The sequence below is a fragment of the Lucilia sericata genome, unplaced genomic scaffold (genome assembly GCF_015586225.1).
Source record: "Lucilia sericata isolate MDLA Ls3-8-SP2 unplaced genomic scaffold, ASM1558622v1 Contig000869F_arrow, whole genome shotgun sequence".
In the NCBI taxonomy this organism is placed as follows: domain Eukaryota; kingdom Metazoa; phylum Arthropoda; class Insecta; order Diptera; family Calliphoridae; genus Lucilia; species Lucilia sericata.
The window spans coordinates 134,789-162,592 of record NW_023994860.1 but is presented as its reverse complement, the minus strand read 5'-3'; the positions used below and the strand labels follow the sequence as shown (position 1 = coordinate 162,592).

Here is a 27,804-nt window from a genome sequence, read left to right as displayed (position 1 = left end):
GCATCATAATGAAAATTTAACAAAAGTAACATGACAACTTTCTTTTTAACAAAAAAAAAAAAAAAAAAAACGATGAAATTAGAAACTTTTTAGTCAAAGTCAAATCTTTTGTTAAATTGTACATATTTTCCTTTTAATTGTAGCGTGTCGCGTTTCTTTGGGGGGAAAAAAACTCGTCAGCAAATTACAATGATAAATGAAAAGTCAATATAAATAATCATTAATAATACCTTTTATGGGTTTTATGAAAAGAAAAGGGTGATTTTTAAAGAGGTGCATAAACTTTACCAAACATAGACTATTCTAGTCTATAGTCATGTCTATAGAATAAGCTATAGTCTAGTATATAGACTAGTCTATAGTCTAGTATATAGACTAGTCTATAATCAGGTATATAGACTAGTCTATAGTCTAGTATATAGACTAGTCTATAGTCTAGTCTATATACTAGACTATAGACTAGTCTATAGTCTAGTACATAGATTAGTCTATAGTCTAGTCTATAATCTACTCTAGTATATAGACTCTTCTATAGTATAGTCTAGTATATAGACTAGTCTATAGTCTAGTCTAGCATATAGACTAGTCTATAGTCTAGTCTAGTATATAGACTAGTCTATAGTCTAGTCTAGTCTATAGTCTAGTCTATAGTCTAGTCTATAGTCTAGTCTATAGTCTAGTCTATAGTCTAGTCTATAGTCTAGTCTATAGTCTAGTCTATAGTCTAGTCTAGTCTAGTCTATAGTCTAGTCTATAGTCTAGTCTAGTCTAGTCTATAGTCTAGTCTATAGTCTAGTCTATAGTCTAGTCTATAGTCTAGTCTAAGTCTAGTCTATAGTCTAGTCTATAGTCTAGTCTATAGTCTAGTCTATAGTCTAGTCTATAGTCTAGTCTATAGTCTAGTCTATAGTCTAGTCTATAGTCTAGTCTATAGTCTAGTCTATAGTCTAGTCTATAGTCTAGTCTATAGTCTAGTCTATAGTCTAGTCTATAGTCTAGTCTATAGTCTAGTCTATAGTCTAGTCTATAGTCTAGTCTATAGTCTAGTCTATAGTCTAGTCTATAGTCTAGTCTATAGTCTAGTCTATAGTCTAGTCTATAGTCTAGTCTATAGTCTAGTCTATAGTCTAGTCTATAGTCTAGTCTATAGTCTAGTCTATAGTCTAGTCTATAGTCTAGTCTATAGTCTAGTCTAGTCTATAGTCTAGTCTATAGTCTAGTCTATAGTCTAGTCTATAGTCTAGTCTATAGTCTAGTCTATAGTCTAGTCTATAGTCTAGTCTATAGTCTAGTCTATAGTCTAGTCTAGTCTATAGTCTAGTCTATAGTCTAGTCTATAGTCTAGTCTATAGTCTAGTCTATAGTCTAGTCTATAGTCTAGTCTATAGTCTAGTCTATAGTCTAGTCTATAGTCTAGTCTAGTCTAGTCTATAGTCTAGTCTATAGTCTAGTCTATAGTCTAGTCTATAGTCTAGTCTATAGTCTAGTCTATAGTCTAGTCTATAGTCTAGTCTATAGTCTAGTCTATAGTCTAGTCTATAGTCTAGTCTATAGTCTAGTCTATAGTCTAGTCTATAGTCTAGTCTATAGTCTAGTCTATAGTCTAGTCTATAGTCTAGTCTATAGTCTAGTCTATAGTCTAGTCTATAGTCTAGTCTATAGTCTAGTCTATAGTCTAGTCTATAGTCTAGTCTATAGTCTAGTCTAGTAGTCTATAGTCTAGTCTAGTCTAGTCTATAGTCTAGTCTATAGTCTAGTCTATAGTCTAGTCTATAGTCTAGTCTATAGTCTAGTCTATAGTCTAGTCTATAGTCTAGTCTATAGTCTAGTCTAGTCAGTCTATAGTCTAGTCTATAGTCTAGTCTATAGTCTAGTCTATAGTCTAGTCTTTAGTCTAGTCTATAGTCTAGTCTAAAGTCTAGTCTATAGTCTAGTCTATAGTCTAGTCTATAGTCTAGTCTATAGTCTAGTCTCTAGTCTGGTCTGTAGTCTAGTCTAGTGTAATTTTGTCTATAGTCGAAATTTCTGACAATTTTAGACATATTTTTTATTTTATGGTTGTGGGCGTATGATTAATAAATAATTAAAATTATCACTCATACTCACAGGCGTACTCATGCTGGCTTCTTCATTATACAATTTTTTTTGATTTTTAAGTCCTATTTTGATATTCACGAAAATATTGTAGTAAAGGATTTGTTATAATTCAAAATTAATTAATTATTTAAAATTTTATAAAATTGCAACATATTGTGTAATTATCTATAGTCTATTCCATAGTCTGGTCTATAGTCTTGTGTATAGTCTAGTCTATAGTCTAGTCTATAGTCTAATCTATAGTCCAGTCATAGTCAAGCCTATCATCTTGTCTAATCTATGGTCTAGTTTCTACTTTTTCACCGCTCTTGCTACAACACCCTTTACATTTGCCTCTTTTTTGCCTTCCCCATAATAATTGCTAAAAAAATCTTTTACATAAAAGAAAAACAAAAAAAGAAATTATATACTAAAAATATTTTTATAATATTGCATACACTTAGGCATAACAACAAGAAAAAAATAGCAAAGAAAATCGATTCCACTTATATATTCTTTGTGATTGTTTAAGATTTATCTATTCTTTACAATCAATTATTTCACAACAAATATATTTTATTTTATTTTTATTTTTTTCATTCTACCTTATTTGCAATCTTCAATATCCAATTATAATTTATGGCCTAACTTTGTCTCAAACATGTATAATCATGAAGAGAAAATAGAGTGGAAGAAAGAAAGAAAAATAAGAAAAGTAAAGTAGACTTTAAGGCTAGAGTTGTTATTCTTTGAATGAGTAATTACTTTAAGAGGGTTTTGTGAAAGAGGGAGGTAGAAGAGAAATAGATGAAAAGAAAATATTAGAAAATAAGATAATGATAATTTTTATTGGTAATTTGCATGACTTTAAAAAAAGGAATCCAGATGTTTTGTGATAGAAAAGGTTCAAATTCTTTGAATAGAAACAAATATTTAAAAATTTTTTTATTATTTAATGACTTTTCAATATTAGAGAAATGATATTTATTAATATAAGAATTTTGCCATCAAATGTTTTTCATAGCCTGCTTTAGGGGTTAACAAAACTTATTTTAATTTAGTTTAAAAGTATATATTGATACTAAAGTATTAGCTGACTTGAATTATTAATTAAATAATAATTTTCTACTATATTAAACATCAATATTTATAGCGGCTGCCTTTATGTTTATATATTAAAAACTAAAGCATACTTTCAGGCTTTAAATCCTAGGAATATGTTTAGTTTTAATAACTGTCATAATAAATATTTGTGTGTGTGTGCATAAAATAAACGTTATAAAAAATCTCATTAATTTGATATTTAATACTCTGAACTACTCATGGCAAAAAATGAATAATAATGAAAATCCACCCAGACAACGTCGGTATCAAAAATAACAAATAACAAATGACTAAAAAATCCTCTGTTATAAACAAGAATTTAAAACATTAGAAGTTTATTAAAGATATCCTTTAAAACGTTTAAAATAAAATTAATATTCAGCCATGAAATTGACACAGTTTAATAATGTCTAAATGGCTCTAAGGAATAATAATTTGATTATTTTCCTTAGAGTCTAACAAAAGGGGAAGGAAAAGAGACCCAGAAATCTTTACCATACTTTAACATTTCCATGTTTTTCAATTAGAAATTTTTTAACTTTTTATCTTGGAATAATGTTATAAATAATTAAAACCAAAACTGGTACTACAACAAAATGCCACCAAAAACATTGAAACTGACCTACCAAAGACAAGCTGTGACAATCTACACCAGATAGATGATTTTCTGGCAAACTGTCAATCTTGTTTGATTGTCTATATCCATCCGTCTGTCTGTCTGTTTGATTTCGTGTGTACAAAGTATTTTTCACATTTTAATCGTAACGACCGACAGACAACCCCATTGTTTAGTCGCTTTACCCCAAAAAACACCCAAGAATTCTCAAGATAACAAAAAATTCATTGTACACGAAAGACAATCCTAAACAACAGAAATTCTATAGTGTTAGGAAAATATCCGCCTTAAAGCTAAATTAGAAAAAAACAAAACGTACAAGTGATGGAAAGAATGAACATCTTAAGCATGTCTTTGTAATTATTTCAAGCTATTAAATCGATTAAATACGAATAGAGAAACGAACAAAGAATGCCATGGAATGATGTAAGAAATTTTGTAAGAGACTATTTTAAATATGTTTAAATGTACTTGTCGACAAGGCCAAGGATGTTTCTGAAAGAACTACCAAAACACAACAAATTGTTGTGAAAAGTTGGAAACAAATCAAAGATTAAGAGCTGTAGAAAAAGAGACAAGAATTGAATTAAAGTTTATAACAGGAATTTCTTCCTCTTTGTGTAAAGAGTAGACTATGGGCTAGACTATGTAAGGGACTGTAGACTAGACTATAGACTAGACTATAGACTAGACTATAGACTAGACTATAGACTAGACTATAGACTAGACTATAAATTAGACTAGACTATAAATTAGACTAGACTATAGACTAGACTATAAATTAGACTAGACTATAGACTAGACTATAGACTAGACTATAGACTAGACTATAGACTAGACTATAGACTAGACTATAGACTAGACTAGACTAGACTATAGACTATAGACTAGACTATAGACTAGACTATAGACTAGACTATAGACTAGACTATAGACTAGACTAGACTAGACTAGACTATAGACTAGACTATACACTAGACTATAGACTAGACTATAGACTAGACTAGACTATAGACTAGACTATAGACTAGACTATAGGCTAGACTATAGACTAGACTATAGACTAGTCTATAGTCTAGTCTATAGTCTAGTCTATAGTCTAGTCTATTCGACTATAGACTAGACTATATTTTAGACTATACTATATGCTATAGACTAGACTATATTTTAGACTATACTATATGCTATATTACGTATTATGAATTAGTTTGCAGATCAGACTATAGACTACGCTGTAGGTTAGGATATTGCCTATATATAATGCAGACTGCTGACTCTTCTAGTCTATTGCCTTTACTATTTTAAACTATAATTTCGTTTTTAAAATATATAAATTAGCTTATATTTTAACAACATTGGCTACTTGTAATTTCTCAGTCATTTAACAGACCTTCATGTTTTTATCCTGTCACTCATTTATTGTTACTGATGCTGCGCTGCTTTTGACCGCAAAATGTTGATGATGATGAACCAATTAGTAGCAATTTTTCTTCTTTAGACAGTGATAGAAAATAGATTTTACACATTCTTTTTTTCGTATATTGTGTTGAAGCTCTTTTTGTTTAATATAAATTAGTTATGCTGACAAGCCATGTTCTCCCGTTAGTTTTTTTTTTTTTTTCTATAACCACTTGCAGTTTGTGTTTACCATTGTGTTTTCAAACTAAGCAACGTCGTCGTTTTCCATACTACGACTACTATGATGCAGTAGCTCAATGTGCCACTCAATCATTATTAAAGTATAATTTTCCAATGGAAGAGTGATTGTTTGAAACTAAAATTGGCATTTGCTTGCCAGAATAAACTTTCGTAACAGATGAAAATGAATAATATTTTTGTTTTTTTTTTAAGTCGTTGGCAAGGGGTTTTTTCTAGTATGCTGTAGCAGGAAAATTTAAAAAGTGGGTGCCCCTAGTTTTATGCTATAGATAATTTATAAAGTGATATATAGATTTGTTGGAGAGAAAACAAATCATCAGTTTTAACATATTGAAACGTTAATTAACAACTCAACTTTTAAGAAATATTAAATCAAAATGATTCATTTGCAGACATTGAAATAATTGGTATAAAACTTCTAACTATAAGAAGAAGACAGGAGTGGTTAATGGAAGCTTAAGGGACTTAACTTTAACAATTCTTTAGAATATTTTTCTTAATGATAATTTCTGATTATCAAGTATCTTTTGTAGTTCGTATTAAACTCATATCTTTTTTCTTAGTTGTTTTTACTTTTAACAATAACAAAAAGACGCTTGTGCTTTTTTTTCTTCAAGAAAAACTTTCAAAATGCCATACAATATTTCTAATTAGTTTTTATAACAATAAACCAACTTCAATGTAATAACGAAGAAGTACTCGTATGAAAACTGCTGACGTCTCAGCATGATGATGATGATGATGGAAATGTGTGATTAAGTGAAAAGTAAAAAATTTACATAAAAAAACTGTAAAAGAAAAGATATTTTAAGATAATTGCTGCTTTATGTTGAGAATCAATAATGATAAATTTAAAACCAAAAATCTGTTATTTAATTTAAAACTCCCACCCGAAACGTGCTTTGAATTTTTGGCTTATTTTTGGTGTCATTTTACACTAGACGTGATACAATTTCTCTCGATGTTGGTGATAGACAGGTGGGCGTTTCTTATTTTTTGTAAGCCAAATTCAATTTTTATTAAATTTATGTATATATTTTTTAAAAACTTCATAAAATGTGCTTTATCTTTATTTCCATTTTAATTTTACCGCAAAAGTATTAAAAATCCCAAAAGTATGCTACACATTTTGTGTTTATACATTTGTATGTATGTGTGTATGTGTGGTTATTGTATTAAAATATTTAAATATGTTGTTTTTATTGCCATAAATATGTTAAAATGCCATCATTTTATTACCAGAAAACGTGGTTTTATAACAGGAAGTAATGTGGTATTTTGTCTAGAAATATATATTTTAAAAAAACATGTTCAATTTTGTTGAAATTTAATTATATTTTACATCAATACAGGCAAACAACTATAAAAAAAATTATCAAGTTTTGTTGATTTTGAAAACATTTTTCGCGAATGTGTCTCCAAAAATTAGGCAACAGTTTTTAGAATTTATTTACAATATACTTCTAACCCAAAAGTATGCTATATTATTTGTCTGATATATATTCACTAAACAAGCAAAATAGACTAGAGTGTAGACGAGACTATATACTATGGAATATACCATAACTAAATAGTCCAGACTATAGACTAGACTATAGACTAGACTATAGACTAGACTGTAGACTAGACTATAGACTAGACTATAGAATAGACTATAGACTAGACTGTAGACTAGACTAGACTATAAACTAGACTATAGACTAGACTGTAGACTAGACTATAAACTAGACTAGACTAGACTAGACTATAGACTAGACTATAGACTAGACTTAGACTAGACTATAGACTCGACTATAGACTAGACTATAGACTAGACTATAGACTAGACTATAGACTAGACTATAGACTAGACTATAGACTAGACTATAGACTAGACTATAGACTAGACTATAGACTAGACTATAGACTAGACTATAGACTAGACTATAGACTAGACTAGACTATAGACTAGACTATAGACTAGACTATAGACTAGACTATAGACTAGACTATAGACTAGACTATAGACTAGACTATAGACTAGACTATAGACTAGACTATAGACTAGACTATAGACTAGACTATAGACTAGACTATAGACTAGACTATAGACTAGACTATAGACTAGACTATAGACTAGACTATAGACTAGACTATAGACTAGACTATAGACTACTAGACGACTAGACTAGACTATAGACTAGACTATAGACTAGACTATAGACTAGACTATAGACTAGACTATAGACTAGACTATATAGACTAGACTATAGACTAGACTATAGACTAGACTATAGACTAGACTATAGACTAGACTATAGACTAGACTATAGACTAGACTATAGACTAGACTATAGACTAGACTATAGACTAGACTATAGACTAGACTATAGACTAGACTATAGACTAGACTATAGACTAGACTATAGACTAGACTATAGACTAGACTATAGACTAGACTATAGACTAGACTATAGACTAGACTATAGACTAGACTATAGACTAGACTATAGACTAGACTATAGACTAGACTATAGACTAGACTATAGACTAGACTATAGACTAGACTATAGACTAGACTACTAGACTAGACTATAGACTAGACTATAGACTAGACTATAGACTAGACTATAGACTAGACCTTAGACTAGACTAGACTATAGACTAGACTATAGACTAGACTATAGACTAGACTATAGACTAGACTATAGACTAGACTATAGACTAGACTATAGACTAGACTATAGACTAGACTATAGACTAGACTATAGACTAGACTATAGACTAGACTATAGACTAGACTATAGACTAGACTATAGACTAGACTATAGACTAGACTATAGACTAGACTATAGACTAGACTATAGACTAGACTATAGACTAGACTATAGACTAGACTATAGACTAGACATAGACTAGACTATAGACTAGACTATAGACTAGACTATAGACTAGACTATAGACTAGACTATAGACTAGACTATAGACTAGACTATAGACTAGACTATAGACTAGACTATAGACTAGACTATAGACTAGACTATAGACTAGACTATAGACTAGACTATAGACTAGACTATAGACTAACACTATAGACTAGACTATAGACTAGACTATAGACTAGACTATAGACTAGACTATAGACTAGACTATAGACTAGACTATAGACTAGACTATAGACTAGACTATAGACTAGACTATAGACTAGACTATAGACTAGACTATAGACTAGACTATAGACTAGACTATAGACTAGACTATAGACTAGACTATAGACTAGACTATAGACAACACTATAGACTAGACTATAGACTAGACTATAGACTAGACTATAGACTAGACTATAGACTAGACTATAGACTAGACTATAGACTAGACTATAGACTAGACTATAGACTAGACTATAGACTAGACTATAGACTAGACTATAGACTAGACTATAGACTATACTATAGACTATACTATAGACTATACCATATACTAGACTATAGACTAGACTATAGACTAGACTATAGACTAGACTATAGACTAGACTATAGACTAGACTATAGACTAGACTATAGACTAGACTATAGACTAGACTATAGACTAGACTATAGACTAGACTTTACACTAGACTATAGATTAGACTATAGACTAGACTATAGACTAGACTATAGACTAGACTATAGACTAGACTATAGATTAGACTATAGACTAGACTATAGACTAGACTATAGACTAGACTATAGACTAGACTATAGACTAGACTATAGACTAGACTATAGACTAGACTAGACTAGACTATAGACTAGACTATAGACTAGACTATAGACTAGACTATAGACTAGACTATAGACTAGACTACAGACTATACTAGGTTATAAATTAGACTTTAGACTACGATTATAGACTACAACTATAGACTAGTCTAACGCGAGACTATAGACTAGTCTGCAGTGTAAAACAATTAATAAAATTAAATTTTGCTTAATATTGAATAACTTTTACAAAACTACAGCTACCTAAAGCTATGCAATAGATTTTATTATATATTTGATCTATAAACCATTTTCTACTTTTTTATGAATTCTATTCATTTTAATCGCTTTAGCAATAACTCTTTAATATAAATTCAGTTGAATATTGCAAATGCTCTTACAAAATCTCATATGAATGCTTGATGGTTTGATTTATTTTTTCCAATTATTTTAAAAAATAACGAGTTATTTTTTTATATAGCAAATAATAGCAAACGTAAGCTGGATTTATTATACTTTACTAACAAAAGTATGCATTATATATAGAGATTTTTGAGGCAGCCTTAAAGTATGCAATATATTTTACACGTGATTCTAAATTAATTCTAAAAATGTATTTAAAATTTTGTTTATTTAAAACCTTGACTAAAAGCAAATCCCAATTTGAAATTAAACTCTTAACACTCCTTAAAATATGCTTTATTATTCCTAACTAACCCTTAAATTCTTCACTAATCAACTCTCTTCATTTTATCACTATATCAACAAACATAAATTCATTCTATCATACCATCTCTTTCGACTAATCCATCATTGCTGATTTATAACAGATTTTCTCTCTAAATACGAAAAAAATTTAACCCAAATGTCACTGGCGTATTAAATGTCTGCTTAAATACATACAATACAAATTGACATTTGGTTAGACATTTTAAGCACAAATAAATACACACACACACACACACTCAATTTAATAAAACCTCAACAAAAATTTAGTTTGTATACAGTGCGTTTCAATTATTATTTTGAATTTTTTGCTTCATTTCTGTTGAATGGCAATACAATTTGATTATTTTCTTTTGAAAATAAAATTTTCAACATAAATTAAAATAGCAAATTGTACCTCCTAAAGTAGTCTATAAATTTTCTATATTTAAAACTTTTACTAGCATATTGTTGTGGGAGGGAGGGATGTTATTTCTAAAGTTAGAAAATTATTTATATATTTTTTTTGTTGGCTGCAATTTTGCGGAGAAATGTTGGTAACTGATAAGTGCTTTAAGGAGATTTTTTTTGGAGAAAGAGAGAAGGGAACCTTACAAACATAAATTTATTTTTTTTGGACTATATCGTAGTCTATAGTCTGGCAAATAGTCTAATCTATAGTCTAGTCTATAGTCTAGTCTATAGTCTAGTCTATAGTCTAGTCTATAGTCTAGTCTATAGTCTAGTCTATAGCCTAGTCTATAGTCTAGTCTATAGTCTAGCTATAGTCTAGTCATAGTCTAGTCTATAGTCTAGTCTATAGTCTAGTCTATAGTCTAGTCTATAGTCTAGTCTATAGTCTAGTAGTCTATAGTCTAGTCTATAGTCTAGTCTATAGTCTAGTCTATAGTCTAGTCTATAGTCTATAGTCTAGTCTATAGTCTAGTCTATAGTCTAGTCTATAGTCTAGTCTATAGTCTAGTCTATAGTCTAGTCTATAGTCTAGTCTATAGTCTAGTCTATAGTCTAGTCTATAGTCTAGTCTATAGTCTAGTCTATAGTCTAGTCTAGTCTAGTCTATAGTCTAGTCTATAGTCTAGTCTATAGTCTAGTCTATAGTCTAGTCTATAGTCTAGTCTATAGTCTAGTCTATAGTCTAGTCTATAGTCTAGTCTATAGTCTAGTCTATAGTCTAGTCTATAGTCTAGTCTATAGTCTAGTCTATAGTCTAGTCTATAGTCTAGTCTATAGTCTAGTCTATAGTCTAGTCTATAGTCTAGTCTATAGTCTAGTATATAGTCTAGTCTATAGTCTAGTCTATAGTCTAGTCTATAGTCTAGTCTATAGTCTAGTCTATAGTCTAGTCTATAGTCTAGTCTATAGTCTAGTCTATAGTCTAGTCTATAGTCTAGTCTATAGTCTAGTCTATAGTCTAGTCTATAGTCTAGTCTATAGTCTAGTCTATAGTCTAGTCCTATAGTCTAGTCTATAGTCTAGTCTATTAGTCTATCTATAGTCTAGTCTATAGTCTAGTCTATAGTCTAGTCTATAGTCTAGTCTATAGTCTAGTCTATAGTCTAGTCTATAGTCTAGTCTATAGTCTAGTCTATAGTCTAGTCTATAGTCTAGTCTATAGTCTAGTCTATAGTCTAGTCTATAGTCTATTCTATAGTCTAGTCTATAGTCTAGTCTATAGTCTAGTCTATAGTCTAGTCTATAGTCTAGTCTATAGTCTAGTCTATAGTCTAGTCTATAGTCTAGTCTATAGTCTAGGTCTATAGTCTAGTCTATAGTCTAGTCTATAGTCTAGTCTATAGTCTAGTCTATAGTCTAGTCTATAGCCTAGTCTATAGTCTAGTCTATAGTGTAGTTATAGCTAGTCTATAGTCTAGTCTAGTCTAGTCTATAGTCTAGTCTATAGTCTAGTCTAGTAGTCTAGTCTATAGTCTAATCCATAGTCTAGTCTAGTTTATAGTTTTGTCTATAGTCTAGTCTATAAATAGTCGAGTATATCGTCCTTCGTCTAGTATATAATAGTATAGTCCTTCTCCTTGTTTTAGTTTTTCTAGCATACTTATAGGCAATTAACTTAGTTTCCTACAACATTTAAATAGAAACAACTTGACCTTCATGAAATTTATTAAAAAAAAAAATTCTTAAAACTTTTAAATAATTAAACAAACAGACAAATTGTTGGTTTATTTCATTGAATTTCAACAGAAAATTTATACAATCAAATATAATTTATTAGAAATTTAAAATAATAATTTTTTGTTTGTTGGCAGTTTTATCTGTTTTGCCTCTTATTTTGCTATTTTAAGTTTATGGAAATTTATTTATTATGTAAATTTCCTTTTGGGTGGTCAGTCAGCAGAAAGAAATGTTAAAGAAAGGGAAATAAAATAAAATTTTAAAAGATTTTTACTGGAAATAAAGAAAACAACACAAGTTTTCACTTTGTTTTAAGGTTTAGTTTTAAAAACTATTAAAACATGCATATTTTAAGGGATAAATATTTTTGCTTTAGTTTATATTTTGAAAATTTGTTGGTTAAGTGATAACATAATACTTTTTGTTTCTATAGTTTGAATTTTTAAAGTTTACTTCAAGGATTTTTAGAGCAGTTGTTGTTGTTTTTATAATTTTTGCATTTGTTGTTTAACAAAGTTGCTTATTTCCGGTTTTGTTTCTGCATAAACAAGAAATTTTGTAGATAATTTTTTACGTTCTTCTTTTGTAGTTTGGAATTTGTAGTGTTTTGTGTTAGCAACGCCTGAAAATAGGCTTTAAGCTATTGCTAGTTTATGCATTGTGGGGTTTTTCTTTCTAGTTCCTATTGCCATAGTTTTGGCTGGTAAAATTTATAGTTTCCTTTTAACAGTTAAAGTGCATGAAGGAAAGGAAGAATGTTTTCTAGTTTTCCTAGGAAATTTATGAAAAAGTTTTTCTTTTTGTACAAAATTTTGCAAAAGAAAGCCATGCCATGCTCAAATGTGTTTTAAATTATAAACATAAACTGTTTAACACCTACAAGCTAAAGTTTTGCTTAAGACTAAACTAATTTCAAAATAAGCAATAACACAAGTTAGCTTTTAGGCTTTTTAAATAACATTTCTTGTAAAATGATTTTATTTTTAGTTTCTATTTCAATAGAACCCCTTAAAATAAAACATTAGCCTTTCAAACTGCCGAAACTAATCATCATAAAAAACACTTCCCAAAAGTAGGCTATAATGAAATTCGAAAAAAAAACTAGAAAAATCAAATTACCATACATTTATCTATATGTTTTGCTTAGGGATTAGCACAAATTGTCTATAAAACCCATATTAAATTTCATTTTAAAATATTTAAACAAATTTACATAAAAAACATGAAACAGCAAATATAAAAAAACTAAAGTTTACTTTTTGGCTGCTACAACAATATGTTAAATATTCACAAAATAAGCCTTTCATGTCGTAGCAAACAAAAATTTTCCAATGTTTTTTCAAAAACCTAAAATACTAAGCAACCAACTAAAAACATTTTTTTTAACATAAAAAAGGAGTTGGAAAAACAATAAACAACCAGTGGATGGGCAGATAAAATGGACCATTTTTAACACCCTTTTAAGCTTATACTTGTGCAAAACTTTAAAAGGGGCTGAAAATGGACAGTATCCAAAAACAACTAATGTACATGGTTAAAAATCAAATATCAAACATTTTATTTTTGTTTGGCATTAAATATCCAGCCATACAAAACATATTTGTCTTCCTTTGTTTTGTCTAAATGTTTTTTGGCAGTTCTATCAATTGTTTGTGAATGGCAAAAATAAATAAAATATTTTGCCTAAAGTCCAAAAGGTCATTTAGATGGAAAAGCCTGAAAATATGCAGAAGGTTTGGTTTTAGGAATGTTAAGTTTTGCAACATGAAAAGCTTGATGAAGGTAGAAAAGGGAAAATGTTTTAAGAAAAATGTCTGTTTGAATGGAAATAAACCAGACTAATAGAACTGCCAAAGCCAAAGAACGGACCAATGAACAGACCACAGACAAACCGTAGACCAGACTATAGACCAAATCATAGATTAGATCATAGACCCCAGCAATAGACAGAATATATCATAGATTGAAGTAAATTATATAATATATTATAGACTAGAATATAGACTAGACTATAGACTAGAATATATACTAGACTATAGACTAGACTATAGTCTAGACTATAGACTAGACTATAGACTAGACTATAGACTTGACTATAGACTAGACTATAGACAAGACTATAGACTAGACTATAGACTAGACTATAGACTAGACTATAGACAAGACTATAGACTAGACTATAGACTAGACTATAGACTAGACTATAGACTATAGACTATAGACTAGACTATAGACTAGACTATAGACTAGACTATAGACTAGACTATAGACTAGACTATAGACTAGACTATAGACTAGACTATAGACTAGACTATAGACTAGACTATAGACTAGACTATGACTAGAATATAGACTAGACTATTGACTAGACTATAGACTAGACTATGACTAGACTATTGACTAGACTATAGACTAGACTATAGGCTATAGTCTAGATATAGTCTAGAATATAGACTAGACTATAGACTAGACTATAGACTAGACTATAGACTAGACTATAGACTAATCTATAGTCTAGTCTATAGTCTAGTCTATAGTCTAGTCTACAGTCTAGTCTAAAGTCTAGTCTATAGTCTAGTCTATAGTCTAGTCTATAATCTAGTCTATAGTCTAGTCTATAGTCTAGTCTATAGTCTAGTCTATAGTCTAGTCTATAGTCTAGTCTATAGTCTAGTATATAGTCTAGTCTATGATCTAGTCTATAGTCTAGTCTATAGTCTAGTCTAGTAGTCTAGTCTATAGTCTAGTCTATAGTCTAGTCTATAGTCTAGAAACTATAGCCTATAATCTAGTCTAAGGTCTAGTCAATAGTCTAGTCTATAGTCTAGTCAATAGTCTAGTCTATAGTCTAGTCTATAGTCTAGTCTACAGTCTAGTCTATGGTCTAGTCTATAGTGTATAGTCTAGTATATAGGCTAGTATATAGTCTAGTATATTGTCTAGTATATTGTCTAGTCTATAGTCTAGTCTATACTCTAGTCTATAGTCTAGTCTATAGTCTAGTCTATAGTCTAGTCTATAGTCTAGTCTATAGTCTAGTCTATAGTCTAGTCTATAGTCTAGTCTATAGTCTAGTCTATAGTCTAGTCTATAGTCTAGTCTATAGTCTAGTCTATAGTCTAGTCTATAGTCTAGTCTATAGTCTAGTCTATAGTCTAGTCTATAGTCTAGTCTATAGTCTAGTCTATAGTCTAGTCTATAGTCTAGTCTATAGTCTAGTCTATAGTCTAGTCTATAGTCTAGTCTATAGTCTAGTCTATAGTCTAGTCTATAGTCTAGTCTATAGTCTAGTCTATAGTCTAGTCTATAGTCTAGTCTATAGTCTAGTCTATAGTCTAGTCTATAGTCTAGTCTATAGTCTAGTCTACAGTCTAGTCTATAGCCTAGTCTATAGTCTAGTCTATAGTCTAGTCTATTGTCTAGTCTAGTCTATAGTCTAGTCTATAGCTACTCTATAGTCTAGTCTATTGTCTAGTCTAGTCTATAGTCTAGTCTATAGTCTAGTCCATAGTCTATTCCATAGTCTAGTCTATAGTCTAGTCTATAGTCTAGTCTATAGTCTAGTCTATAGTCTAGTCTATAGCCTAGTCTATAGTCTAGTCTATAGTCTAGTCTATAGTCTAGTCTATAGTCTAGTCTATATTCAAGTCTAGTCTAGTCTAGTCTATAGTCTAGTCTAGTCTAGTCTAGTCTAGTCTAGTCTAGTCTATAGTCTAGTCTATAATAGTCTACAGTCCATTCTATAGTCTTGTCTTTTGTCTAGCCTATAGTGTAGTCTATTGTCTAGTCTAAAGTGTAGTCTATAGCCTAATCTATAGTCTAGCCTATAGTCTAGTGTATAGTCTAACCTATAGTCTGGTCTATAGTTTGGTCTATAGCCCAGTCTATAGTCTAGTCTATAGTCCAGTCTATAGTCTAGTCTATAGTCTAGTCTATAGTCTAGTCTATAGTCTAGTCTATAGTCTAGTCTATAGTCTAGTCTATAGTCTAGTCTATAGTCTAGTCTATTTTGTACTTGTACTATAGAATAGCCTATAGGCTAGATAATATAATAGATTATAAACTTGACTTTAGATAGACCAGACCAAAGGCTCGGCTATAACCGGACCATAGACCAGACTATAACATACACTATGGACTAGATTTTCAACTAGACTATATAGATCATATATATATATATATATATATATATATATATATATATATATATATATATATATATATATATATATATATATATATAGATCATAAGCTAGACCGGAGACATCTTTTAGTCAATTTACTACAATGACTGCTGCACCCAAAAATCAAAGAATACTTTAAGGTTTATCACTAACGTATTTAGTTTGTACTATAAATTGTTATCTAGCCACAAACTACTGGCTTTTTCCATTCCCCTTTTTAATCTATCATTACACTCCCCTGCCTACTTACATCCTATAGAACTTTTATTTTACTTGAACAATTATTTTCCACTTTTAGATAGTTTTTTTTTTCCTAAAATCTTAAGTTTGATTTAGCAAAACAAAACTTTGTTTTAGAAATCTATGTAATTTCATTTCATTTGCAAGTTCTATAGTTGTTGTTTTTTTGTAAAAAAAAAAAAACACAAAACAAATGAAAACTAAAACTCATAGTAGTTTTGGTTAAATTGTTTTTTTTTTTGCCAGTATGTTGATGACCAACAAAAATGAACAAATAAAACAAAAAGTGGAAAAAAACTTGTGGTTTAGATGGTTAAACATTGACAGTGAATCCCTTTTTTTTTGCAGCAACAACAAATGGAGGGACAGACAATTTGGGGGTAAATTAAAGAAAAAGGGACAGGATATAAAAAAATAAGGCAACTAACAAAAGGCATTTGACACAGCGTTAGAGATTTAAAGCTGATAATGGTTTTAAAGAAAGTAAAGCATATGTTAGGGAGCTAAAAATGTTTTAGTTTATGAAGCCTACTTTAAGGCGAGATATTTTATTGAAATTTACAAAGAGAATAGGGTTCTGGAGGGAAAAATTATTTGTTTATTTTGGTAGCCCCCTTAATATTAGTCACACTTGTTATTAGTTTGATTTTGTTTAGCTTTAACATGTTCATGTTGGTTTAACATTTAACCATTACCATTTACTACTGCTACCATTTTCTTTATCTCTAACTGTTGGCTAGAACGTCCATGAAAGCTCCACCTAGTACGGGCTGATCATTTTTGTGCAAAACAAAATTAATGTAGTGTTAAATTGACCTCAAGTGGTTGAAAACTGTTGTTTATTGTGGGGTTTTATAAATTTTTTGTTTTTATTTCTATTTATGGATAACTAGCACCAGAGCAAAGAAATATTAGGAGAAAGAGATAACAAACAGGAAATAGAAATTATTTTCCCTCCCAAACTATAACAATCTTTTAAACAGCTTTTACGTAAAGCGGATTTGAAGGTGAAAGTAGGAAATAGTTAAGCATACTTCAAAGGCATAACCTAAGGGTCTTTAGAATAATTCAGCATAAAAGACTAAAGGAAAATTTTCATAAAGAAACTAAAATGTTAAAATAGTAACATTCAAATTTAATTAAAATATATTTTGAAAGGAGAGAGCAGAGAACTAGTATAATTTAAGGCATAACTAACTAAATAACAAACTACTATTTAAAGTCTACTTTTTCAAACTATAAGTTATTAACATTTAAAGCCTATTTTTAGGCTTAAGTAAATCACAAATTCAAATTTCATACATAATTATTTAATTAAAAAATGTTATTAATTCTTTATCCCTTAAGCAGTTTTGAAATTTAATACAATTAATCGCCTAAACATATGTGAAAATCTGTGAAAATCAAACTACTAAAGATATGTTAGGGTTTTTAAACAAACCATTTCTATATAATGAAAACTTTTTTATATATATTTGCTTAAATTGTATGTTGGTAAATATGATATAGACTATCATTTAACATATGTTAACCTAAATTATTGACCCTTTTTTTGTTGTTGTTGCTGTGGGGTAGGCCAACTGTAACCGATGTTTTATGTTAATTAAATTGTCTGACAACAACTAAATTTCATTTACATGTATTAAATACTTAACTATACAGACAGATCACACACATACACATCACTCTCCTTACTATATATTCAAACAGAGCAAAAACAAAAATGGAAATCTGATGTTAAATTAAGTGTGTCATATGTATTATGTAAATAATATATAAAATTATATTTATTTACTCTAACAAAGCAAAAGGGTGAACAGAATTAAGGTTGCAATTAAAAACATTTGAAAAAAAAGGAAAATTTTTTTGCAAAACACGTACACGTAGAAATTCGATCATATAAGAGGTTTATTCAACAGAAATTTGTTATCAATTACCTCTGTAATTTGAATCTGTACTTGAATCTGGCACTTACCTGCAAAGAGAAGAATAAGTTTAAAATTAATTAAGTTAAATGTAAACCGTATAATTAGATAAGTATCTACTATATTGACTAGACCCACGACTGGAAGATGAACTAAACTATAGATTAGACTATAGAAAGGATTATAGAGCAGAACAAAGACTACACTATATGCTATAATGAGACTGAAAGAGACATTAGACTATACTACAGTATACTAGTCTACAGTCTAGTCTATAGTCTAGTCTACAGTCTAGTCTATAGTCTAGACTAGAGCCTAGTCTATAGTCTAGTCTATAGCCTATAGTCTAGTCTATAGTCTAGTCTATAGTCTAGTCTATAGTCTAGTCTATAGTCGAGTCTATAGTCTAGTCTAGTCTATAGTCTAGTCTATAGTCTAGTCTATAGTCTAGTCTATAGTCTAGTCTATAGTCTAGTCTATAGTCTAGTCTATAGTCTAGTCTATAGTCTAGTCTATAGTCTAGTCTATAGTCTAGTATATAATCTGTCTATAGTCTAGTCCATAGTCTAGCTATAGTCTAGTCTATAGTCTAGTCTGTAGTCTAGTCTTAGTCTAGTCTTTAGTCTAGTCTAGTATAGTCTATAGTCTAGTCTATAGTCTAGTCTATATCTAGTCTATAGTCTAGTCTATAGTCTAGTCTATAGTCTAGTCTATAGTCTAGTCTATAGTCTAGTCTATAGTCTAGTCTATAGTCTAGTCTATAGTCTAGTCTATAGTCTAGTCTATAGTCTAGTCTATAGTCTAGTCTATAGTCTAGTCTATAGTCTAGTCTATAGTCTAGTCTATAGTCTAGTCTATAGTCTAGTCTATAGTCTAGTCTATAGTCTAGTCTATAGTCTAGTCTATAGTCTAGTCTATAGTCTAGTCTATAGTCTAGTCTATAGTCTAGTCTATAGTCTAGTCTATAGTCTAGTCTATAGTCTAGTCTATAGTCTAGTCTATAGTCTCGTCTAGTCTATAGTCTAGTGTATAGTCTAGTCTATAGTCTAGTGTATAGTCCTAGCCTATAGTCTAGTCTATAGTCTAGTCTATAGTCTAGTCTATAGTCTAGTCTATAGTCTAGTCTATAGTCTAGTCTATAGTCTAGTCTATAGTCTAGTCTATAGTCTAGTCTATAGTCTAGTCTATAGTCTTGTCTATAGTCTAGTCTATAGTCTAGTCTATAGTCTAGTCTATAGTCTAGTCTATAGTCTAGTCTATAGTCTAGTCTTTAATCCAGACTATAGGCTAGGCTGTGGACTAAGCTATCCTCAAAATAACCAAGACTTTAGTCTCAACTATATACTGGATTAAACTCTATAGTAGATTATAGTTTTATATTAGTAGTTTCATTTATAGTATTTTTCAGTTCCTACTAACAAAACACCCTTTTTTAAATTAATAACTTTTATGCAAATATGTATGTAAATATGCACATGATATTTTAATTATAGTTTGCTGCTTTTAATGAAATAATTTATTTTGTTGAGGAGTATGGTAGTGGGTTGATGCAACATTTCAAAATGAAAAGCAAAGCATACTTCAAGGTTACCATATACTCTCAGTAGTAGTAGTACCGGTTTTAGGAGTTCTTGAGTAAAAAAATTGTAATACAGATACCGCAATTCTTTATCTATAATTCACTCATTAAAAAAAAATAACTCAATTCAATATGATTTTTTAATATTTAATAAAAATGTTCCCCTGACAATTAACACCATCTGTTTGTGTACTTAATTGTTGTAAATTCTTTCTTAATTAAATATTAATTTTATTTTGATACCATTTTCATAATATTTACTGAAAAATACCAGCATACCAGTACACAATTATGTACTTATTTAATTTCACCTGCATTTTTTTATTTAAACAATATGTTGCTTATTATAAACCAATTTATTAAAAAAGACAAACACTAAGGAAAAAGTAAAAAAAAAAGTTTTATTAATTGGTTTCTGTGTCAGTGCACAATTGTTTGTTTTTTTTTTCATATGAATTTTTTTGCAAGAGCTGAACTCATATGTATATAAACTCTGTCTTTATGTGCAAATTTGTTGGCCCCCATTATAATTGTTATTAATACTTTTGTATGAGTTGTAAGAGATAAAATGCAAAAAGCGGTACGGTATAGCATATATTTAGGCGTTGAGCTCATAAAGTTATTGATTGAAAATCAAAAATGTACAAAAGAACGAAATAAACCCAAAAACATCATCAACCTTCAATCAGGTTTTAACGAGTTGAATTTAAATGAAATGCTGAATAAAAACTACATCAACTGAAAATGGTAAAATATATAAATTAAAGCGGGTTTTGGACGAAAAAATATTGAAGAGATTTTAAAACAACTAGAACTGTAATAGAACTAAAGTATAACTGAACTAAAATTGAACTAGAACTGCACTAGGAATTGAACTAAAATTAAACTAGAACTAAACTAAACCGGAGCTGAACTAGTAATGAACTAGAAATGAACTAGACTTATAGACTAAACTATAGACTAGACTATAGACTAAACTATAGACTAGACTATAGACTAGACTATAGACTAGACTATAGACTAGACTATAGACTAGACTATAGACTAGACTATAGACTAGACTATAGACTAGACTATAGACTAGACTATAGACTAGACTATAGACTAGACTATAGACTAGACTATAGACTAGACTATAGACTAGACTATAGACTAGACTATAGACTAGACTATAGACTAGACTATAGACTAGACTATAGACTAGACTATAGACTAGACTATAGACTAGACTATAGACTAGACTATAGACTAGACTATAGACTAGACTATAGACTAGACTATAGACTAGACTATAGACTAGACTATAGACTAGACTATAGACAAGACTATAGACTAGACTATAGACTAACTATAGACTAAACTATAGACTAGACTATAGACTAGACTAAGACTAGACTAAGACTAGACTATAGACTAGAATATAGACTAGACTATAACTAGACTAGAGACTAGACTATAGACTAGACTATTGACTAGACTATAGACTAGACTATAGACTAGACTATAGACTAGACTATAGACTAGACTATAGACTAGACTATAGACTAGACTATAGACTAGACTATAGACTAGACTATAGACTAGACTATAGACTAGACTATAGACTAGACTATAGACTAGACTATAGACTAGACTATAGACTAGACTATAGACTAGACTATAGACTAGACTATAGTCTAGACTATAGACTAGACTATAGACTAAGACTATAGACTAGACTATAGACTAGACTATAGATAGACTAGAGACTAGACTATAGACTAGACTATAGACTATACTATAGACTAGACTATAGACTAGACTATAGACTAGACTACTAGACTAGACTATAGCTAGACTATAGACTAGACTATAGACTAGACTATAGACTAGACTATAGACTAACTATAGACTAGACTATAGACTAGACTATAGACTAGACTATAGACTAGACATAGACTAGACTATGACTAGACTATAGACTAGACTATAGACTAGACTATAGACGAGACTATAGACTAGACTATAGACTAGACTATAGACTAGACTATAGACTAGACTATAGACTAGACTATAGACTAGACTATAGACTAGACTATAGACTAGACTATAGACTAGACTATAGACTAGACTATAGACTAGACTATAGACTAGACTATAGACTAGACTATAGACTAGACTATAGACTAGACTATAAGACTAGACTATAGACTAGACTATAGACTAGACTATAGACTAGACTATAGACTAGACTATAGACTATAGACATAGACTAGACTATACTATAGACTAGACTATAGACCTACTATAGACTAGACTATAGACTATGACTATAGACTAGACTATAGACTAGACTATAGACTAGACTATAGACTAGACTATAGACTAGACTATAACTAGACTATAGACTAGACTATAGACAAGACTATAGACTACACTATATACTAGACTATAGATTATATACTAGACCATAAACAAGACTATAGACTAGACTATATACTATAGACTAGACTATATACTATAGACTAGACTATACTATAGACTAGACTATAGACTAGGGAGATTTTTTGCTATAAATATATATTTTTAATTAAAAGCTCATTCTGCAGAAAAGTCGTTACAAACAAAAAAAAAACAGCAAAAACTCATTTACCATAAAAACCCCATCAAATTTAAATTGTATATATACTTGAGTATTTATACAAGAACAACACTAACATTCGGTTCGGTTGGCCCCAGAAACAGAACAAAACAAACAGATAAATGACAGCATACTTTAGGGAAACTCAAGATTTTTTTCTACATAAATAATAAAGTCATTTATTTCATTATAATAAGTGAAAAATCAAAATGTAGATTAATCTTCATTAAATAAAAATCTTTAAAACGAGAAAAAATATCTTTTTGCCATTATTTCATTAATTGTAACAAACTTTACACCCACACAGTTGTTATTAACGAGTAATTCCCAAGGTTGTATTGAGCGATGACCTCCAAAATGTATGCTATGAATTTTGTATAATATTTTTTATGTTTGTTGTATAAAAAGGATATTAAATAAATTAACAAAAAAGAGAGATGATTTGTGTGAAACAAAGAATACAAGTGTAAAGAAATTATAATAGATGTTTTCAACACCTTTTGAGGCGAAATGTTAAGAGAAATTGAAAGAAAACAAAAGATGAATTAAAGAAAAAGGTTTTAGGTATGAAGGAAGATGATTTGACTTTTGTAAGGAACTATTTTTAGCATAAAAAGTGATTCAGTAAAATGTTATTTGAAGGAAAAACTAAAATTAAATCTTGTAAAATATATTTTAAATTTGCTGGAAAATTCTCTTAAAGCTTAACATTAGGCTGCAGCGAGCTTTACAAAAGTAAAGTCTAATTATAGACAATTATTTAAGACTATATTTTAAGAAAAGCAAGTTATAGTTCAGACTTTTATTAAACTTCAAGTTTGCCTAATCAGTTTAGTTTATGGGTTTTCAAATATTTATGAAACAGCTGTTTTAAATTTACTACTACATTAATTTTACTAACAGCCTGTAATACTAAGCTTAATGTACTTGTATATTTTACCCTTAAAGAAACACAAAAAGGAAGAAAAAAAACTTCAAAACAAACCATCCAACCTTTTGCCATATGTTGGCCAACAAAAAACAAAGTACCAAAGTCGTTAACATCCAACATCATACCATTTTCCAAACATATTTTTAGTCATATTTTCTCAACACAAAAAAATTATCATGTTTCACACTAACTACATTTTTCTTAGCATATGTTCTAGGCTTAATTTTGAAATGTATACGGAGAAGTCTACTTTTAGGTAACATAGCAAAGATCTTTATCATAAAACTAATAAATTAATCTGAGTAACTGATTACATTTTGTTTATTGTAGACACTTGGAAATTAACTTTTTGTTTTTTAGGCCAATTTCTAGGAATTATTCATTGACTTTTTTCCAAAGAAATATATCAATTTGCATCGCAAATTAATGTGATTTTTGGAGAAAAAATCTTTAATAATCATAGAAATTATGAGAAAAAATTATTGTGACCTAGTTCTGAGGATTAATTGATGGAAAAGAAGATGATAAACAAAATTGAAGCAAAAAAGAAACTTTAAATACTAAACTAACACTGAAATAAAACTTAACTAGAACTGAACCAGAATAGAAACAGAACCTGGAACTGAACTAGAACTGAACTAGAACTGAACTAGAACTGAACTAGAACTGAACTAGAACTGAACTAGAACTGAACTAGCACCGAACTAGCACCGAACTAGAACAGAACTAGAACTGAACTAGAACTGAACTAGAACTGAACTAGAACTGAACTAGAACTGAACTAGAACTGAACCAGAACTAGAACTGAACCAGAACTAGAACTGAACCAGAACTAGAACTGAACCAGAACTAGAACTGAACCAGAACTAGAACTGAACCAGAACTAGAGCTGAACCAGAACTGAACTAGAACTGAACCAGAACTAGAACTGAACCAGAACTAGAACTGAACCAGAACCAGAACTAGAACTGAACCAGAACTAGAACTGAACCAGAAAACTAGAACTGAACTAGAACTGAACTAGAACTGAACTAGAACTGAACTAGAACTGAACTAGAACTGAACTAGAACTGAACTAGAACTGAACTAGAACTGAACTAGAACTGAACTAGAACTGAACTAGAACTGAACTAGAACTGAACTAGAACTGAACTAGAACTGAACTAGAACTGAACTAGAACTGAACTAGAACTGAACTAGAACTGAACTAGAACTGAACTAGAACTGAACTAGAACTGAACTAGAACTGAACTAGAACTGAACTAGAACTGAACTAGAACTGAACTAGAACTGAACTAGAACTGAACTAGAACTGACTAGAACTGAACTAGACTGACTAGAACTGAACTAGAACTGAACTAGAACTAGAGCTGAACTAGAACTGAACTAGAACTGAACCAGAACTAGAACTGAACCAGAACTAGAACTGAACCAGAACCAGAACTAGAACTGAACCAGAACTAGAACTGAACCAGAACTGAACTAGAACTGAACTAGAACTGAACTAGAACTGAACTAGAACTGAACTAGAACTGAACTAGAACTGAACTAGAACTGAACTAGAACTGAACTAGAACTGAACTAGAACTGAACTAGAACTGAACTAGAACTGAACTAGAACTGAACTAGAACTGAACTAGAACTGAACTAGAACTGAACTAGAACTGAACTAGAACTGAACTAGAACTGAACTAGAACTGAACTAGAACTGAACTAGAACTGAACTAGAACTGAACTAGAACTGAACTAGAACTGAACCAGAACTAGAACTGAACCAGAACTAGAACTGAACTAGAACTGAACCAGAACTAGAACTGAACCAGAACTAGAACTGAACTAGAACTGAAATAGAACTGAAATAGAACAGAACAAGAACTGAACTAGAACTGAACTAGAACTGATCTAGAACTGAACTAGAACTGAACTAGAACTGAACTAGAACTGAACTAGAACTGAACTGCAACTGAACTAGAACTGAACTAGAACTAGAACTAGAACTGAACTAGAACTGAACTAGAACTGAACTAGAACTGAACTAGAGCTGAACTAGAACTAAACTAGAACTTAACTAGAACTGAACTAGAACTGAACTAGAACTGAACTAGATCTGAACTAGAACTGAACTAGAACTGAACTGAACTGAACTGAACTTGAACTTGAACTAGAACTGAACTAGAACTGAACTAGAACTGAACTAGAACTGAACTAGAACTGAACTAGAACTGAACTAGAACTGAACTAGAACTGAACTAGAACTGAACTAGAACTGAACTAGAACTGAACTAGAACTGAACTAGAACTGAACTAGAACTGAACTAGAACTGAACTGAACTAGAACTGAACTAGAACTGAACTAGAACTGAACTAGAACTAGAACTGACTAGAACTGAACTAGAACTGAACTAGAACTGAACTAGAACTAAACCAGAACTGAACCAGAACTAAAACTGAACTAGAACTGAAATAGAAGAGAACAAGAACTGAACTAGAACTGAACTAGAACTGAACTAGAACTGAACTAGAACTGAACTAGAACTGAACTAGAACTGAACTAGAACTGAACTAGAACTGAACTAGAACTGAACTAGAACTGAACTAGAACTGACCTAGAACTGAACTAGAACTGAACTAGAACTGAACTAGAACTGAACTAGAACTGAACTAGAACTGAACTAGAACTGAACTAGAACTGAACTAGAACTGAACTAGAACTGAACTAGAACTGAACTAGAACTGAACTAGAACTGAACTAGAACTGAACTAGAATTGAACTAGAACTGAACACGAACTAAACTAGAACTGAACACGAACTAAACTAGAACTGAACACGAACTAAACTAGAACTGAACTACAGCAGCACTAGAAATAAACTAGAACTGAACAGGAACTAAACTAGAACTGAATTAGTAAGTCCAACATTGACTTATTTTGTCTTATACGTATGCCTGCATTTCTCTTATAACCTTTAAATTAATTACTGTTTAAATATGAAGACTACATTTAGGGGCCATTTTTTTTTCTTTTAACACATAAAACCTTTATTAAAACATATTACAATAAGTGTAGGCAGTTTTTTTACTGCCAGACAAATAAATTATACTAAAAACAAACTTTAGTTAAGGTTTGTTTGCAAATAAAAAATATATGTACAGCATAATTTTAGGCCTTTAAAAAAATGAACAAAAATAAAGGACTACTTTTAGGCAAAAAAAGAGAATAACTTGACTGCTTTTAATGGCTTATCTTATGACAAAAAACTTAACATTTATTTGTTCTAACTTGCTGCAAACTCTTACAAATTTTATGAGTTTTGTGTTTAGGAAAGTTTTTTTTGTTGTGAGTTATCTTAGTAGGAGGCTCACTACTTAAAAAAAAGGAGCCTGAAAAGAAAACATGTTGAGTGATAAACATATATATATGTATATACAAAAGTTTTCTTTTTCTTTAACTTTACAAAGATTTATACATTTTTTTTTAACTTGTCTTGTCATGTCATGTCTTAGTTACACGTACACACTTATACATTTAAATTTTTCTTTATTTTATTTTTATATTATTTTTTTTTTTTTTTGAAGAAAAGCATGTGTTTGTGTAATGTTTTGCCAAGCAGACAATGTCAAGTGGTATTTACTTATGTTAAAACGTTAGAAAGAACAAGAAAAAAAAACGAAAAAGATTAAAAATTTTACACATTAAGCTTAACAAATTGTTTTGCGCAAAAAAATATGCTATACAATTTGCAATATACAAACATATGTATAAGAAATTTTAAAGGAATATTAATGTTTTCTTTTTGTAGCTAAAAATATATTGAAGATATATAACTAGAATATGATTTGTTTAGAAGAATTCTCCATATGAAGATAATGGTTTTTATAAAGAAAGCCTTGAGACAAAATTTAATTGTTAAATTTAAGTGTCCCTGAAATATGCAACATCTTCATGCCATTTAATAAATTGTGCTTTAAAAAGAATTAATTTAAAACTCCTTTTAATATACTACAAGAAAATACACACTTAATAGATCCTCTTAAAAGTAGGCAACATAATAAATACGATATTTAAATTAAATCTCTCAAAAGTAGGCTTAATTTAATTTACGAAAACTTATACTACAGCAAATAAGGCACACATGTAAATTACCAAAAATAATAATTAAAAGTTTCAAAGTAATAAATCTTTAGTTGGCATGAAAGCTTTTGGTGTAAACACACACACAAAGTTATACCAACAGTTATGGCACCTAAATGTATGCTTTAGTTGGATAATTGTAAATAACAGATTACATAAACAAT

At 30.0% G+C, this 27,804-nt stretch overlaps 1 protein-coding gene across 4 annotated transcripts in view; it reads right to left on the bottom strand.

Annotated features, from left to right (window-relative positions):
• The window catches only part of LOC119608676 (myb-like protein M), a 157,760-nt gene that overhangs the window by 24,324 nt on the left and 105,632 nt on the right, over nt 1-27,804 (bottom strand). The window contains exon 3 of one of the 4 annotated variants that reach the window (XM_037963182.1): nt 18,340-18,429. The exons of the other annotated variants lie outside the window; for them this stretch is intronic. Coding sequence (XP_037819110.1) covers nt 18,388-18,429 — 42 coding nt within the window. The 3' untranslated portion in view covers nt 18,340-18,387. Of the gene's footprint in view, nt 1-18,339; nt 18,430-27,804 lie in introns of those variants that run through there. 4 annotated transcript variants of the gene reach the window in all.